Here is a 15,529-nt window from a genome sequence, read left to right as displayed (position 1 = left end):
ACCAGCATTATTGGCGTTGTAGTGTGTGGATGCTTCTGTTGTTTTTTGGATATCAATAAGTACTATTTCAGGCCCAGTATGTGGTATAGGTATATTCGTATTCATTGAAACGTCAGAGTTAGTAATGGCATATTGTTCTGTAACCCGATTTGGAGTATCTGTGGTTATGGGTATTTCTGGGTAAATTGTTGGACTTTTGGGCACTTGTGAAGATTGATATCGTGGTCGATAAATTACCGGATTACTAGTAAATCTGAATAAACCTGGAGTAACTTTCGTATCAGTGTTTAAAATCTTTGAAACTCCTGACTGGATATTCGGATTTGAAATGAATTTACTGGAGTCATCATATGGTATTGTTGGTCTGTTCGTATATCCACTGTGTATATTGAGTTGTTTCAGTGTATTTATATCGAATCCAGGAACTATGGCTTGCTTTGTAGCCTCATTATAAACTTTGTATGGATTTGTGCTCAAAACTGGACTTAGCTTTGGCAAACTAGAAAGCTCTTCTGTCTTATCAGTATTTATTTTTGGGACTGTTTGTGGTATGTTGACAATTTTAACATCTAAATTTTCTGTAACATTCTGTTGTTGTGGTTTGTGAATTCTATGACCGGTTGCAGATTTTGGTGTAATAGAAACGACTGGTTCTCCTTTAGTAGATTTTGCTGGTGTTAAACTGATATGGTATGGCGACGAATTATGTTCTTTATTTTCAAAATCATTAAATTTATCATTTGTTACATAACTGGGTACAAATGTGGATGTTAACGTAGCCTTGGTAGTTGAAATTGAGTTTGGCTTTGAAGGAACTTCTTGATATGAATAAGCTTGTAATTTATTTAAATTATTTAGTAGAGTAGATTTTGGAGTAGTATGAACATTACTTTGATATTTTAAATTTTCTGTACTGGGTGTTGTAGATGTTATGATTGGAGCAAGGAATTCCTTATGGTGTCTTTCTTTATTTACTTTAAAATTTCCAAATATTGGTTTCACTGTCGTAGGCGGACTGTCCGTATCATCATCATAATAATATTCATATTGATCATTATCAAAGTTGTTAGAATTATTACTGGATTTGGTATCACTATAATTTTTAGCACTTGTGTTTTTGATATATTCGAGAAATTGATTAGCGCCTGAAATTTTTACTTTTTCAGTGGAAACTTCAACATCACCATGTCTCATATCAAATGGTCTTGGGGTACTTTTATTAAATTCTATAGCAGGTTTTTTTTGATAAATGTCTATGGGTTTGTCATTTAAATTTTCTATAAATTTATCAAAACTAAAATCTGGATCTGAAAATACGTTACTTACGTTGACATTTTTGAAATTTTGAAAAGGCAGATCTACTATCACACTCGAAGGGGTGGAAACAGGAAATAATATTATTTTTGGTTGAACCAATTTTGTGTTTAGATTGTCTAAATTGTAATTTGGATAGCTTGGTGCTTGATTGTATCTTATTTGTTGGTCCGGCTTTTGTTGTGGTTGTGTAAAATTCTGCACATCTGCCAATGAATTAAAATATAAATTTCTACTATCAACTGGTTTTAAAGTTGTAGTTGAGTGATATTTTAGTACAGATTGTTGAACTTCAACATTTTTGTCACCGTTTTTATCTTTTTCTGTGTAGTATTTTTCTGTAGATGATGGATTTTTATTACCACCAATCTGAGGGTTCTTGAAATATTCTAATATAGTACTTACAGGTGGCACTTTTGTGATTGGTGGCGGTTCTGTTGTAAATATAAATCTATAGTTTGAAAATTTCTGATTTTTATTGCGGTCGTAGTCTGATCCAATAACAAAGTATGAATAATTTTCTTCGGGCACTTCACTTTCATATACTGGAATATTTTTACTCCTTGGTATTTCAGGTTGTTTTTGAATATTGCTTTTATAAATAATTGGTCTAAAACCTGTTTCTATAATGCTAGGTTTAAAAACATCATATTTATCATGTAAAGATCCAGATTGACCAGTGTTAAAAATTTGCGGAGAATAATGCTTATTTTCTGAATTTGTATCACGGGATGTCTGGTAGCCTTGATAATTTTTTAACGGTAAAGGTTCATTTTGAAATTTCGTTGGTTGATTTTTGTAATTGCTTAATGAATCACTATTTTGATATTTTGGTAAATTTTCAGATTTAGTGCTTACATATGCTCTATATGCTGGCTCTTGGTTATCAATTTGTTCTAAATATATTCGGTGGTCTCTTGATCTAAATACTGGTGGCTGAGAAGACTTTATTTGGCCATTTCTTGTTTTTAAATTATCAAATGCATTGCGAGCATTTTTAGCGTCAATTTGCTGTATTAGAGCTTCTGCAAGCCATGGCACGTTTGGAACTTTATCAGTTATAGGCAAAGGATGTACTTGTCTTGTTTTCCTTGTAAATTCTTTTTCGGTATCATTATCAATTCTATCAATTTTGTCCTGAAAGTTTACGATTTCTGCTATTTTGTCATGAGAAATCTGGATAATGTCGGACGCATGTTTTGCAGAGCTTTCTGTTGTTGCCAATTTTGATATATCATCGTCAATATTCTTTTCCAGATTGCCTCGTATCATACCATAAAATTTTACGTCCTCATCAATTTTTGATCCGTATTCTCCTATTTTCATTTCTTCGTTGTTTATTGAAAAGTGCTTGCGGGTGCTTTCTTCGGTTGTTTCAGCTAATTCAGTTTCACTACTTGCTAGAATACCAGTAGTAGAATCATTGTTTTCCAATTGATATAAAACAACTGATCTTTTCTTGCGATTCGAAGACCATTTTTCGAAGTCATCGTCAATTTTAGAAGTTGAGTATTTATCCCTCTTCTTTCGTGACAGTCTATTCTCACTCAGCTCCTCTTCTGGTTGACTGCTTCAAAAATGGGAAAGATTTTATGGAGGAAGTTTAACACGGTTTAATTTTGGAGTATTTGTGCGATATTTGGGAGTTTTTCTAGAGAAGGATGGCCTGAATAGACACCATTGAACAGTATATATTTTTCTACAGTAGGTATACAAATTTGGTAAAGGCATTAGGACAGAAATTTAGGTACAAACAAATATATACACAAACATATTACCATGTTAATATATATATTTTTATTGTTTTTCAGGATTATAGGGTTCAATTCTCTAAAGTGTAAGAAGCTTTAAGTAGAAGTCTGAGTAAATAAAGTGTAGTCATGCAAAAGAAGTAAATTAAAATAAACAGTATATGTGTATATAAATATATTGATTTATTTTCAATACACAAATATACAGACATATGTCTAGTTTTAGTAAAAGTGATGAAATTGACGAACAGGTGTTAAATAAAGAAATGAATTTGGAAAATTTATTATAGCTTAATTTCCCATAAGCGCAACAACTACATCTTTCTCGAATATTAATGTAGAAATTAAGAAACTCTAGCTAATACAGATAATGCCCATTCTGATTAACTTCTGTGAAAGACTTTATATATTTATTGCCAAACGTTTTGTTGCTTTGCAATATTAATTTTGCAATGTTATTCCCAGACCCAACCATTGATTACAAAGGAAAGAATTTCAAAATAGTATTTTTTGAATAGAAATGCAATATCAAAAACACCCATATCTAAACTAATAATAATAATACAACGTCGAGCCAGAAACTATTTTACAAGCAATATTGAAAAAATATTTACAGTAGTCCTAATTTACAACGAAAAAATGCTTCGGTGAGATATTTGCTTTCAGAAAAATTATAATTTATTAACCTATGAAACTTATGATAATATTTCATTCAAAATTAGTTTTAGAATGTATAAATGCAATCAATATTTGAATGTGATATGTATATTAAAATATCATAAAATCACGATGGCATGCTAATACAATTTATTAGAAAAAAGGTGATACCACTCACTGCTTAAAAAATAAAATAAATTAAGAAAATTATGTGATCTCTACACATAGAGAACGCCGAAACATTATTCTTTTTAAAAAGTTTGACATATCAATTATAAAAATAAATGCTAGTTAAGGATTTTCCCGGCCTTCAAAATGCGTGAAGATTAGTTTTAGTTGTAACTTCACATCTCATGAATCGATTGAATTGTAAACATTTATAAATTTTAAATTTTAGGGTACTTTAAAAGTGTATAAATCAAAGATTAAACTAAAAATGACTTACCTATATTGCTGAATTGGTTGCTGAACCTGAGTACCAAAGGAGAACGATCCAATTTTACCTTGGGTCTGAAATTCAAAATATATATATATATATATATATATATATATATATATAACTAATTTCATTTTATATTGTGTAATCATTACTTAAAATTTATTATAAAATACACGCATCTAATATGAACATAGATTAAGCTAGAAATAATCGTTATTAATTAACAAATTAATTGAAACGAATTAAATACTAAAATTATATCAATTAACTAGTAGTAATAATCTAGTAGTTTTTAGCATTTGCCACGTAATTATATATGACGTTTTTGTATGATGCAATGTAACCATATATGTTGATGCACTGTGACTTTGAAAGTTTCAGAATACTAAAATCTATTATTCAATTTCAAAAATTCAAATTCTTCTAATTTTCAAACTTTTTATATATATCAAAAATGATTCGAATTTTAATTCAGCCTAAAAACATTTAAAATTTCTCGATTATTTCATTACGGTACGGAAAGTTCCAAAAATTTGCCTTAAAGCACGATGCCAAGCATTACAAGTTATTAATTTCTCTTGGGGTAAGTTTAACCCTTTCGACTCAGATTCATATAAATCCAATCCAAATCTAATCCAATGAATTTTCATATAAATTCGCGAGTGGAAAGGATTAATAATCGCACAACAATCGAAAATGAAAATTTTTGCACATCTTTACGTGTAAGGATATTTGTACAATTTGGCATACCTTGAACAGATGAAAGCAAAAATGAATGAATGTATGTATGTATGTGCGGATACAATTTTTATCGACGATTTCGAGACAATGGATCATCCGATTAGAATGGTTCAAAAAAGACTCGATTTCGATTCAAAGGGGAAACATGCTGATTAGGTTAGCCGTTTTGAAAATTTGCGCTAAAAATGAAAAAAAAAATCATTGCGGTTTTTGAAAGAATGAAGCGTCTGATTTGAATGATTCAAAAAGCCTTTCATTTGTATTGCCTGTACGAAGAACTGATTTGGCAGTCATAAATGATTATTAAACATTTACACGGATATTTTATAGAGATTTTAATGAAAGGTGCAAATTTTGATCACATTTCTATGGGTTTTCTACCAAGATTAATATTGTTTAACGGTTAGACTGCAACGCGGCACTTACGCGCGTCCGTACTTCGTATCTGAAACAGCTACTTTTCACTAAATTTTAAAGTTTTTAAATATGGTAAATGCGTTTTCAAATACGGTATATGAGATACGGAAAGTTCTAGCAATTTGTCTTGAGGCACAATGCCATGCAGAACTAGTCTTAGATTAAATCATATTGAAAAAAAAATGTGAATTGTTAACTTTCTCACCTCAAGTTCTTAAAAATATTATGATTGTTTTGTAAATGATATATATAGTATATTTTTTACTTTTCTAAATCTCACTCTATTTTTCTTAATAAACTTTTCGGAGTAATAAACATGATAAAAATAGAATAAAATCCGGATGCCTTGTATAAACAATTCAATATCATAGATAAATTAAATTAATTAAATAAAATTTAAAGTAAAATGTAAATACAAAATAATTTAATTGTTTCATTGTAGCAAAATTTTTTAGCTACACTACATATAAATTGCAAATACTCATACGTTTGTGTTTCATTGAATATGTTGAATAACCTACAGTATGCAATTAAAATATACGAGTTTATTACTCTAAGGTATTATACCCTAACTATAACTATAAATATTGTTATATATTTTATGTTAATAATCTATGATTCATATGTTTAGTTCAATTATAATTACTTAATCTAAAAAATTTTGAAAAAAAAGTTTTATGAAACACAAGTTTGAGCTCGCCCTTAGATAGGCGGTTGAGAGCGACGGGACTTGTTTCAGAGGTCCCGGGTTCGATACCCACTTCGAGCAGCCTGTTGTCAGGCAGCAGTGACAACGATTTTCACTTGGAAATATAGATAGCAATATGTTTCCAAGTAAAAATAGCCCTTGCCCGGCATTGCTGCACCAATGAAAAAAGTCAGCCCTATTGGATTAATTCTAATAAAAAAAATCATCAAATATGGATGAATTAACCATTGGGTTACAATCTAAAAATACGAAGTAAGGAGAAGTTTCAGCCCAACAGCTCATAGGACGTAAGGTTCTGATTGCTGTTAAAAATATAATAATAAAAAAAAAAGAAACACAAGTTAATAACAGAAGAATATTTACGTATATGAATGATAAAATATTAAATAAAGTTATATAAACTCACAGGCAATGCGTTGGTATGCAAAACAAGGCCGTCTCTGTCGCGTTGTACTTGACCGACTGTTGACGGTTGCCCACGGTACACCCTCTGGATAACGTCATCGAGCTCATCATCATCATCGTCACCAGAGTCATCATCATGGTTGTTGTGACGATTTCTATTATTTGTCAGATCATCAGATTCTGCGTCAGAGTAGAGCTGAACAATTGAAATAAAATATTATCAAATTATAATATCAAACAGTTTCTTTGTAAATCGCAGAAAAGTGAAAAACATTTCGTCCACGTTTTAGCCCGCAATTCTGAATCGATTTTGAAAATTAAAAAACCGGTTGAAATATATTGGTTGGAAGTCGACCTGATTAGTTTTTGGTGAAGATCGGCCGGGTCGTTTTCTTGTAATAAAGTGTTAAATTTTGTTTCCACGATTTTTATGATTTTTTAATGGTAGATACCATAGTCTTACAGATCATACTAAAATATTACGGCCCTATTACAATTCGTTTAATTTTAAAAATTCGTTAATTCGTTAATTCGTTTTAAAAGTTTGCAAAAGTTAGTATCGTTTTTCTGACGTTTGTCAAAATTAAAACTTTCATCGACGTTTGCTCAAAAACGATTTCAAAACTTTGATGTATTTTGATGTGAATTATCTTTTCTCAGTTTTGTGCAGCGATTGGCTAAGCCGTTTCTTTGTAATTTGGAAAAAAGTGCTAAACATTTAGCCCACATTTAAGCTCATACTACCGAATCGATTTTAAAAAATCAAAAACTGTTCGAAAAATGTTAGTTGGGAATGATACTGATCAGTTTTAGGTGAAAATCTAAAACTTATTTTTATGAAACTTTTTTTGGCCATATATATCATGATCTTATAGAACTAACTGAAATATTACGTTACGACAAGTAGTTTAATTTTAAAAATTCATCAAAGTTTGAGAAAATGAGTAGTTTTTTGACGTTTGTTAAAATTTAAATTAGACGATTTACTTGGTATAACGATAGAATACTTGATCTTAACAATCATACTAAACCAATAAAGTTCTACGGATACTGGTTCAATTATAAACATTATTGATTTCGAAAATTTGCTTTTAGAAAATACTCGAGTTAACGTGTTTGTTTGTTTTCAATTATGTGTAATAAATCCACTCGGAATACATCTAATCACTCATAAATTAATTTATTTTTTATTGATTAAGTCGATTATTTATACATATCGGGAAGTTCATGTAACTTGTCTGAAGGCAAAATACCAATACCAACTTGTTTTTTTTTTACTAAAAACATAGCATCATGCAATACGCTTTTTTATTTTTGTCGGAAAATTTGATTATAATAATGCTGATATTTATATGGTAGGTTCTTTATGTCGTTCGAAAGCTGCCCTAAAAATATTTCTATCGTAGTTCAAATAGGTTTTCAAATATACGCATTTGAAGTATGCAAACAGTTGCAAATGGTTTTTAGCGAATATCTAGCGAACGGTGAGAGGTATCATGAAATTTTTTGCACCGGCACACCATAGCCCTATCTCGAAAATTTTCAAAGTTATAGGCGTTTGAACGTTTTAAACGTTTTTCGTAAAGTTTGCCGAATAAATCGGAAAAAGACTGAAAACTGCATGATGCATCACGTTTTTGATCGCGATTTTTCTCACAAAATTTGACATACTGATATTTAAGGGTAGGTTTCTTATGACGTAAGAAAGCTGTTGCAAAGACATTTCGATTGTAGTTTAAATAGTATCGGAGATATAGACAGTTTTATTATGCAAATGGTTTATAGCAAATATCTCGCGAACGGTGAGAGGTATTATAATTTTTTTTACACCGACTGATACATATTCTAAACACGAATATTTCTAGACATCATAGGCCCTAACTCGAATTATTGATTCATAGAATCATAGCCCGAAAATTTTCATATTTATAGGCGTTTAAACATTTTGAACGTAGAAATTTTAAACAGTTTTTTGCTAATACTTTGCGAACTGTGGCAGGTAACATAAAAATGCTTGCCCTGGGATGTGCAAATGCAGTAAAAGAGCGTTATTTCAAAATTGGCTAGTGTTAAAAAAAATTCCGCAACTGTATAAAGTGACGAAAGCAATAATGACATTCCTGTCAGATATTGAGCGTCGTTGTCACCATTAATTTATGTTTATTTATCTATGATAGTCACAGTCATGTGGCAGTATTTAGTTCAAAACTTCACAAGTTCATTTTGAAGGTGCTTTCCCTCAACTTTTTTTGAGGCTTTCTTTATTGTTATTTGTAATTATTTCTATTAAAATCAATGAACTTATGCTAGTACTTTCGATCATTGCATTGCAATTATCAGGTGCTTGATGGTATTTTGATTATTTTATTTTTTTTCATTTTCAGATAAAATGACATACTTATACAACGGACAAATGGTATACCTATACAATAATATAGTACTAATTCACTAGCTTTATAGTGTAGTTTATTAGAGACCAAGAAAAAAGAAAATTGAAACCATAATTGAAAGGTAATCGTGTTTTAACTTTTACTCTACCTACTTCTAAAAACAGATCAAAGTATCCACCAGTAAAAAGATTTATTGCAAGGCTTCTTACCGTATAGTATAGACAAAATGGGTTTTGGTAAAACTTGTAGTCTGATAGTTACTGGTAGTCTACGAACCAAAGATGTGTAAAAACAATTGAAACTGATTATAATACCATTAAATAAATAAATATCATTTAAAAAAAAAGACCATGCCACTTTGTCCGTAATTCACCTATATAAAATATTAATCTACTTACGTAAACATCTTTATATCTGGAGATGTGAATAGATATTTAATATAAACATTTCCTATTTAATAGGGATATTTTTTTATTATTATTCATGATGTCACTATCTATTTTCTATTACCCCATTTCGATTTGTCATTGAGTTCTGGGACACCCCGTACATACATATTTTCAAGAAAACCATTAGGATTTAATTATAAGATCGAAACAACACCTAATATTCATAAATATTAAAATATCAAATATAACAAAACAAAAAAGGTATTAATCTAGTTTGTTTATATTTATAATGCTGTGAAAGAACTGATATATAAAAATAATGATGCCAGTTATTCTGCAACATAATAAATATTATAATTATAATATAATACTTCTGAATTGGATTTTCGAGCTCAGAGTACAATAAAATTACATTATTTATGATCATAAGTAGCAAAAACTTAATAATCTTCAATATTGTATTTAACAAATATTATTTTAAAAAAAATATTAATTAAAATTATTTACATTCAATTATTGAAATTGCTTATTAATTTCTTAACTTCATTACATCAGAGAGCTTTCTAAATGAATTAGTTTTTGCAGCGCACGTTAAGCGTCAAATGTATTCAACAATATTAATAAAATCAAATAATTTATACTTCAATTCTAATTATATATGTAACATATATTACTATTATTGATATGGTTCTAGGTAATATCAGTATAAATCATTTTATGTTTTATGACATGATTATATGTTGATTACTTATATATGATGCACTAGATGTCATGTTATTAGATTTATTATTTGCAGCATTTGCAAAATATTTGTAATATTCGATTTATTTTACCTTTGCTAAGCTCTCCTGGATTGCCAACCTTCTGGGTTCACCTCGTGATGTTACTACTGGTTTTGGTGACAGTCTTAGGTTTACACCACTATTTGATACATCTGAGGAAAATGTGGAAGGATTTATATTTTTGTCTTGAAAGGTATTAATTAATTTATATTTTATTTTTTTATTCTATATGCAACCAGTTTTTTGTTGGTTATTATACAGAAAACAAAATTCAATGATACTTTCTTGTAAAAATGTAAGAGCATATATAAATATTTATAATAAAGTCAGCCATTGAAAATTACTCTTCTAATAAATTAAAAATTACAATAAACATAAACTTCTCCTTCGGGAAGTTAAAAATTAGAATTACAATATTTTAACTAAAAGTCGTAAATCTTTAAGCAAAGAACGACACAGAACATCTCGTTTATGGACGACATACAAAGCTAGTCGAGTGGATGTCTTTCATTGACGGCTTTAGTAGCGAAAAGGTTTAACATGATGTTTTTAAATTCAATACTTACAATCGCCATTATTGACTAACAGAGGATTTGGTCTGCTCACATCTTGTTGGTCAGCAATAAATTGTTGATTTTGTTGATTGTTGTTTACTATTATTTGAGATTGCTGATTGTTATTATAATTTTGCTGAGTTCCAAATCTTACCCGAGACAATTGTTGTATGTTATTGTTTTGTTGTTGACTGGATTGCCTAGTAATAATAAAAAATTTAACAATAATAATGGTAATACGGTATCAAAAAATTAAATTAGTATTTGAAGCCATGTATATGAGACCCTGGGTACAGTGGTGCCTCTTTTTTATCAGCAATAATATTCTGTTAATTTCAAGTCAGCTGGGAGTAAAGTAAATTAAATGATAATTTGATCATTAGACTACGTAGAAATACTGAAATACTGTTTTTAAATACGATGGATTAGTCATAAAATCAAATTATACACGAAAGGGCAAGTGTCACACCGTACACATCCAAGGAACGATTGTGACAGGATAAAAATAGTTTAAAAATCGATAGCTCTAAACACCAAAATGGTTTATAACAACTATCATTTTTAAAAATATGTAACACAAAACAACATAATCGTCTCAACAATGCTTAATAATATAATATAACAATAAATAACAAAACTTTTTTTGAGCAATGAATCGTTAAATTGAATTTTTCTTTCCCTTTCTTTTTGCATTTTGTCTTAGTTAAGCTATATTTTTCCTTATTTGTTTAAATTTCACACAAAGGCACAAGAAATACATGTCACAACACATATCTCATAAAAAAACGAATTGTTGGTAATTAACTACTAATTTTCGACTTATAGCCAAAAAGCAAGTGATCTATTTGTATACAGTTATTGACAAAAGAAATCGAACAAACAAATTTTCTTTTGGCTCTTTGAAGGCAATTCGATTAACAGATCATGTTAATGGAGGGCGCTGACTCAATACAATAATATAAACTTGTTCGAACAAACATACTCTTTTTCCTTTTAGACCCTAGCTTAAAATCAATATAGTTTATCTGTTATGACGACTGTCATTACCGTTACCTGGCACAACCGTACCCAGTATCCCATGCTTTTTAATAATTTATATAAGATTTTAAGTTTTAATCTGTCACTAATTTAAATTATTAGTATGATATTGCAAAATAGGTAAAAGTTGATGTTTTATTTTGCCCATTTCAATAGGACATAATTTTCTTATGAAGCCTAATAAATCATAAAAAATATATAGAAAATGTAACTTTTCCATTTATTATTTTCTATAAAATAAACTATTGATATTTTGTGCTGTCTAAAACGTTGCTCTGACTTTGGAGAATCTAGTGTTTGTCTGGCAAATTGAGATATTATATGTTAGAAAGTGTATTATTCACATTGCCTTATTCAAAAAATTTGTAATTTGACATCGATACGAATTGTAACATATGAAAAAATATGGTCACAAATTTCTCTTTCACCTTTGAAACAACTTTTGTTCATTTTTAATTAATATTTAAACTTTAAAAAATTAGTAAAAAACATAGAATAGTACAATTTTCTAAAACAAATGATAAGGAATGGAGCGATGGGAAAATAAAGTTAGCATTATGCAAAGCAAACACACAATGCTTTATTACTATTATGAAGAAATATATAAGAAACTTGATCCAATGCATGAAATAATTTTTTATGATTTTTATAAGATTACCAATAAAATCATTGCCAAAAATATTATTATGAATATTACCTCTGCGTTGTGGTATCTATGACCTCAGCATTCGCACTTTCGCAACCCACATTCCTAGGCCAATCGCATGTTTGCAACTCGTGACTGAAATATTTACAAAAATATTTCAAAATAATATTTTTTTGCATATTTATAATGATTTAGTAACTTAAGCTCGTTTCCCATGTATTATGCCACATATAAATAACATTCACATATACAAGGGTTGTCAAGATTTTGTTTGACATTTTATCGAGTATTAAATATTTATTACCGGTGTTCCAATAACATGTCCGTTATTTTTAAAAGATGTGATTTACGAAATGTATCGATAAATAGATCTTTTAAAACGAACCTTGGTAGTAGTATAAATTATCAAATAGCTGCATTGTCTTAAACCATTTACAAAACTTTATGAAAATTATCGAAACTACTCATTAAATATTATTGTATTTGTTATGGTTTAAAATAGACAAGGTGTAAGATTCTTGAAAAAAAAACATTTCTACAATGATAATTGCCGGGAGTTTTACTAAGCATAGTCAGATATTTGATTGTTTGATATGTGTTATTTGTTGTGATATAATTAGTTGCTCAAAGTCAAATTGGACCTTTGCGCCGTACTCTATAAAAATTTTGAGAATATAATTTTTTTAGTTATATCTAAATTTTCGTTGTTAAATCAAGGAAGATTTTTAGTTTCAAAATCTTTGTGAAAATACGAAAATATTGGAATATATATTGAACAGTCAAAATAGTTTCTTTTGAAAACTGAAAAATTGAAAAATTTGAAAATATAATTTTTGTTAGTTCTATATAACTTTCTCGTTGTTAAATCAGGGAAGTTTCTTAGTTTCAAAATTCTTGTAAAAATACGAAAAAATAGAATATATATTAAATAATTAAAATCGTTTCTTTCACTAATAATTCCATCTTCTTTGAATCACTTTGAAACCAAGCAAATTTTTATCTGCGATGTAAGCCAGGTTTTTATTAAGGTGTGGCATAAAGGTTATTTCGATTGGATCTTTACTTCCACGAGAGCAAGGCAACATTATAGAATCCTATCTTGCTGATAAGAAATTCAATTCAATTCCGCGTCAACTCAAAAACTTCTGCATCTTTTCGAAGCTTGAATTTTACATGGTAGGATTTTGAGCCTATTTCTGTATAATATTTCAACAGACGTTTTTGTATATTACAAACTGCCACAATAGCAATATTTGCTGTACCTGGACTACTAATTCACAAATAAAAATTTATGAAAGTGAATCTATTCACTTAACGTCTACAAGTGTAATGTCCAGAAATACATTTCTATACAATATCTGGGCTGCTCCTAGGGGAATCATATAATCATATAGACTATAAATATACTTGGATTAAAAACGCAAAATAAAACTATTACGAGATAATAAATTGCTAATGCACAAGGTGGTAATAAAGCCTGATGAAGCCAATTATTATATTATACAGATCACTAGCGTTTTTTTTTGTTTTGTTAGTGTTAATTATTATATATATTTATATAATAATAAATTATAATTTATATATTTATAATAGCATTAAAAATTTGTAATATTTGAAAACAATAATGTAATTAAAGTCATTCTTCAAATATGAAATGATCGGTTTGTCATAGCAATTACCATTTAGGACTTGGATCTTCCTTAGCGAAATGAAGTAATTGCTGATTAATAAATTCTATAATATTCGTTCACACAGTGTATTATGTAGAACAACGCCTAAAGAATTATTGTTTTCACAATTTCACTCATCATGTAATAATTGTGTTTGAAGAACTTCATGTAATTAAAATTAACATATGTTCATTGACTGGTTGTATTTTTTTTACTTTTTTGCTGGCAATATATTTTCATTCTTTGAGCAGCTATAAAATCTATCTAGCCTAAAATATTTTCCATTTTAATAGCTCCAAAGATTTATAGAAGCTATGAATAATATAAAAATTATTTCAATAAACCTACGTTTAGTACACGGCACAAATGTTTTATTTATTTTATTATTTTCATTATAATTATTTACGGGAAACAGGGTGAAATATTCTTCTGATTCAAGAGTTTATTAAATCAAGATTTGTTCTACGATGTAAATTTAAAATGTTTATTTATCTATGCCAATTTTCTTGTTGATATCGAATATCGGTACCATAGATAAATAAGCATAAAATGACGCATACAACGTTGATGTCGGCACGCATACAACAACAGATTTCTATTCACACGACACGACGGCTATTTCATCGAGAGCGGATGACGTACAGTTTGGCCGTAACGCAATTTCCGTTGCATTCTCACAGTTTCACACCCTAGTCACGCCTAAAGAAGTTTTACTTCAAAAATATGAAAAGCTCCGGCGACATTTGTACCGCGATTTCCTGTATACTAGACAGGCGCTTTAACCAACTAAGCCACGGCGCCGGTGTTAAGCATTTCTGGTGGCCAAAACTGCCGCCAGCATTTTAAGAATGTTTTTATCACTTGGAAAAACAAACAGCACGTTTTCAAAAGCTGATTAGTCATGCGCATAAAATAGTTATGACATTACAATTTAGCAGGCTCAAAAGAAAACTACCAATGGATATTATTGTAATATAGTAAATTGTTTATGAAATATGGTAGGGCCGGACACAGAGTTCCAATTAGACTCAAAGTAATCATACTGACCAAACCAAATGAACTACATCACAACACATAACACGTATTCAACGAACAACTATGGAACTGAGTTTAGTGAAATTCCCAGTCCCTTCCTGATTATAGAAATATATAGAAAATATATAGAAATATTTATTGTTTACACCGGTGCAATTCACCTTTTTTACCCCTACCGTTTGTTATATAAAACAAACGGTTGAAAATTACTTTGAAACAGCATTACATCTTGTAAAACAATTAAGTGACGTACTTATAAATTATATAAAAGTCTCGTAAACTAAAGAACACAACCAAAAAAACTAATAACGAAAGAAAATACTTTTGTCATGAATTTTCAAATATTGCCGTTTATGTCCTGATAGCGTCGTCGAAAGAAACAAGGCGACGGCTGGTTTTACATCTTTTGCACTCTACATTTAAATATTGTTGTTAAACAATTCCTAAATTTACTTGTTTTTAATATATCGGTTTCACCCGCAAACCTTCAAGTCCCGCTCTACCCTTTAGACAAAAAGGCTATTGAATGTTTATAGTCTTATCAAATTTTAGTTTCGATTTAAGCAATAAAATTTCATTGATCTTCCTTGCA

At 29.3% G+C, this 15,529-nt stretch overlaps 1 protein-coding gene across 1 annotated transcript in view; it reads right to left on the bottom strand.

Annotated features, from left to right (window-relative positions):
• The window catches only part of LOC113383720, a 60,561-nt gene that overhangs the window by 37,068 nt on the left and 7,964 nt on the right, over positions 1-15,529 (bottom strand). The window contains exons 4-8 of the mRNA XM_026621969.1: positions 12,284-12,367; positions 10,561-10,748; positions 10,046-10,146; positions 6,435-6,629; positions 4,168-4,232 (exon numbers count right to left, since the gene is read on the bottom strand). Coding sequence (XP_026477754.1) covers positions 4,168-4,232; positions 6,435-6,629; positions 10,046-10,146; positions 10,561-10,748; positions 12,284-12,367 — 633 coding nt within the window. The remainder of the gene's footprint in view (positions 1-4,167; positions 4,233-6,434; positions 6,630-10,045; positions 10,147-10,560; positions 10,749-12,283; positions 12,368-15,529) is intronic.

The sequence above is a fragment of the Ctenocephalides felis genome, unplaced genomic scaffold (assembly GCF_003426905.1).
Source record: "Ctenocephalides felis isolate EL2017-DRISC unplaced genomic scaffold, ASM342690v1 CF-g0.4_SCAFFOLD_03570, whole genome shotgun sequence".
NCBI lineage: Eukaryota > Metazoa > Arthropoda > Insecta > Siphonaptera > Pulicidae > Ctenocephalides > Ctenocephalides felis.
This window is presented reverse-complemented; position numbering and strand designations above follow the sequence as displayed.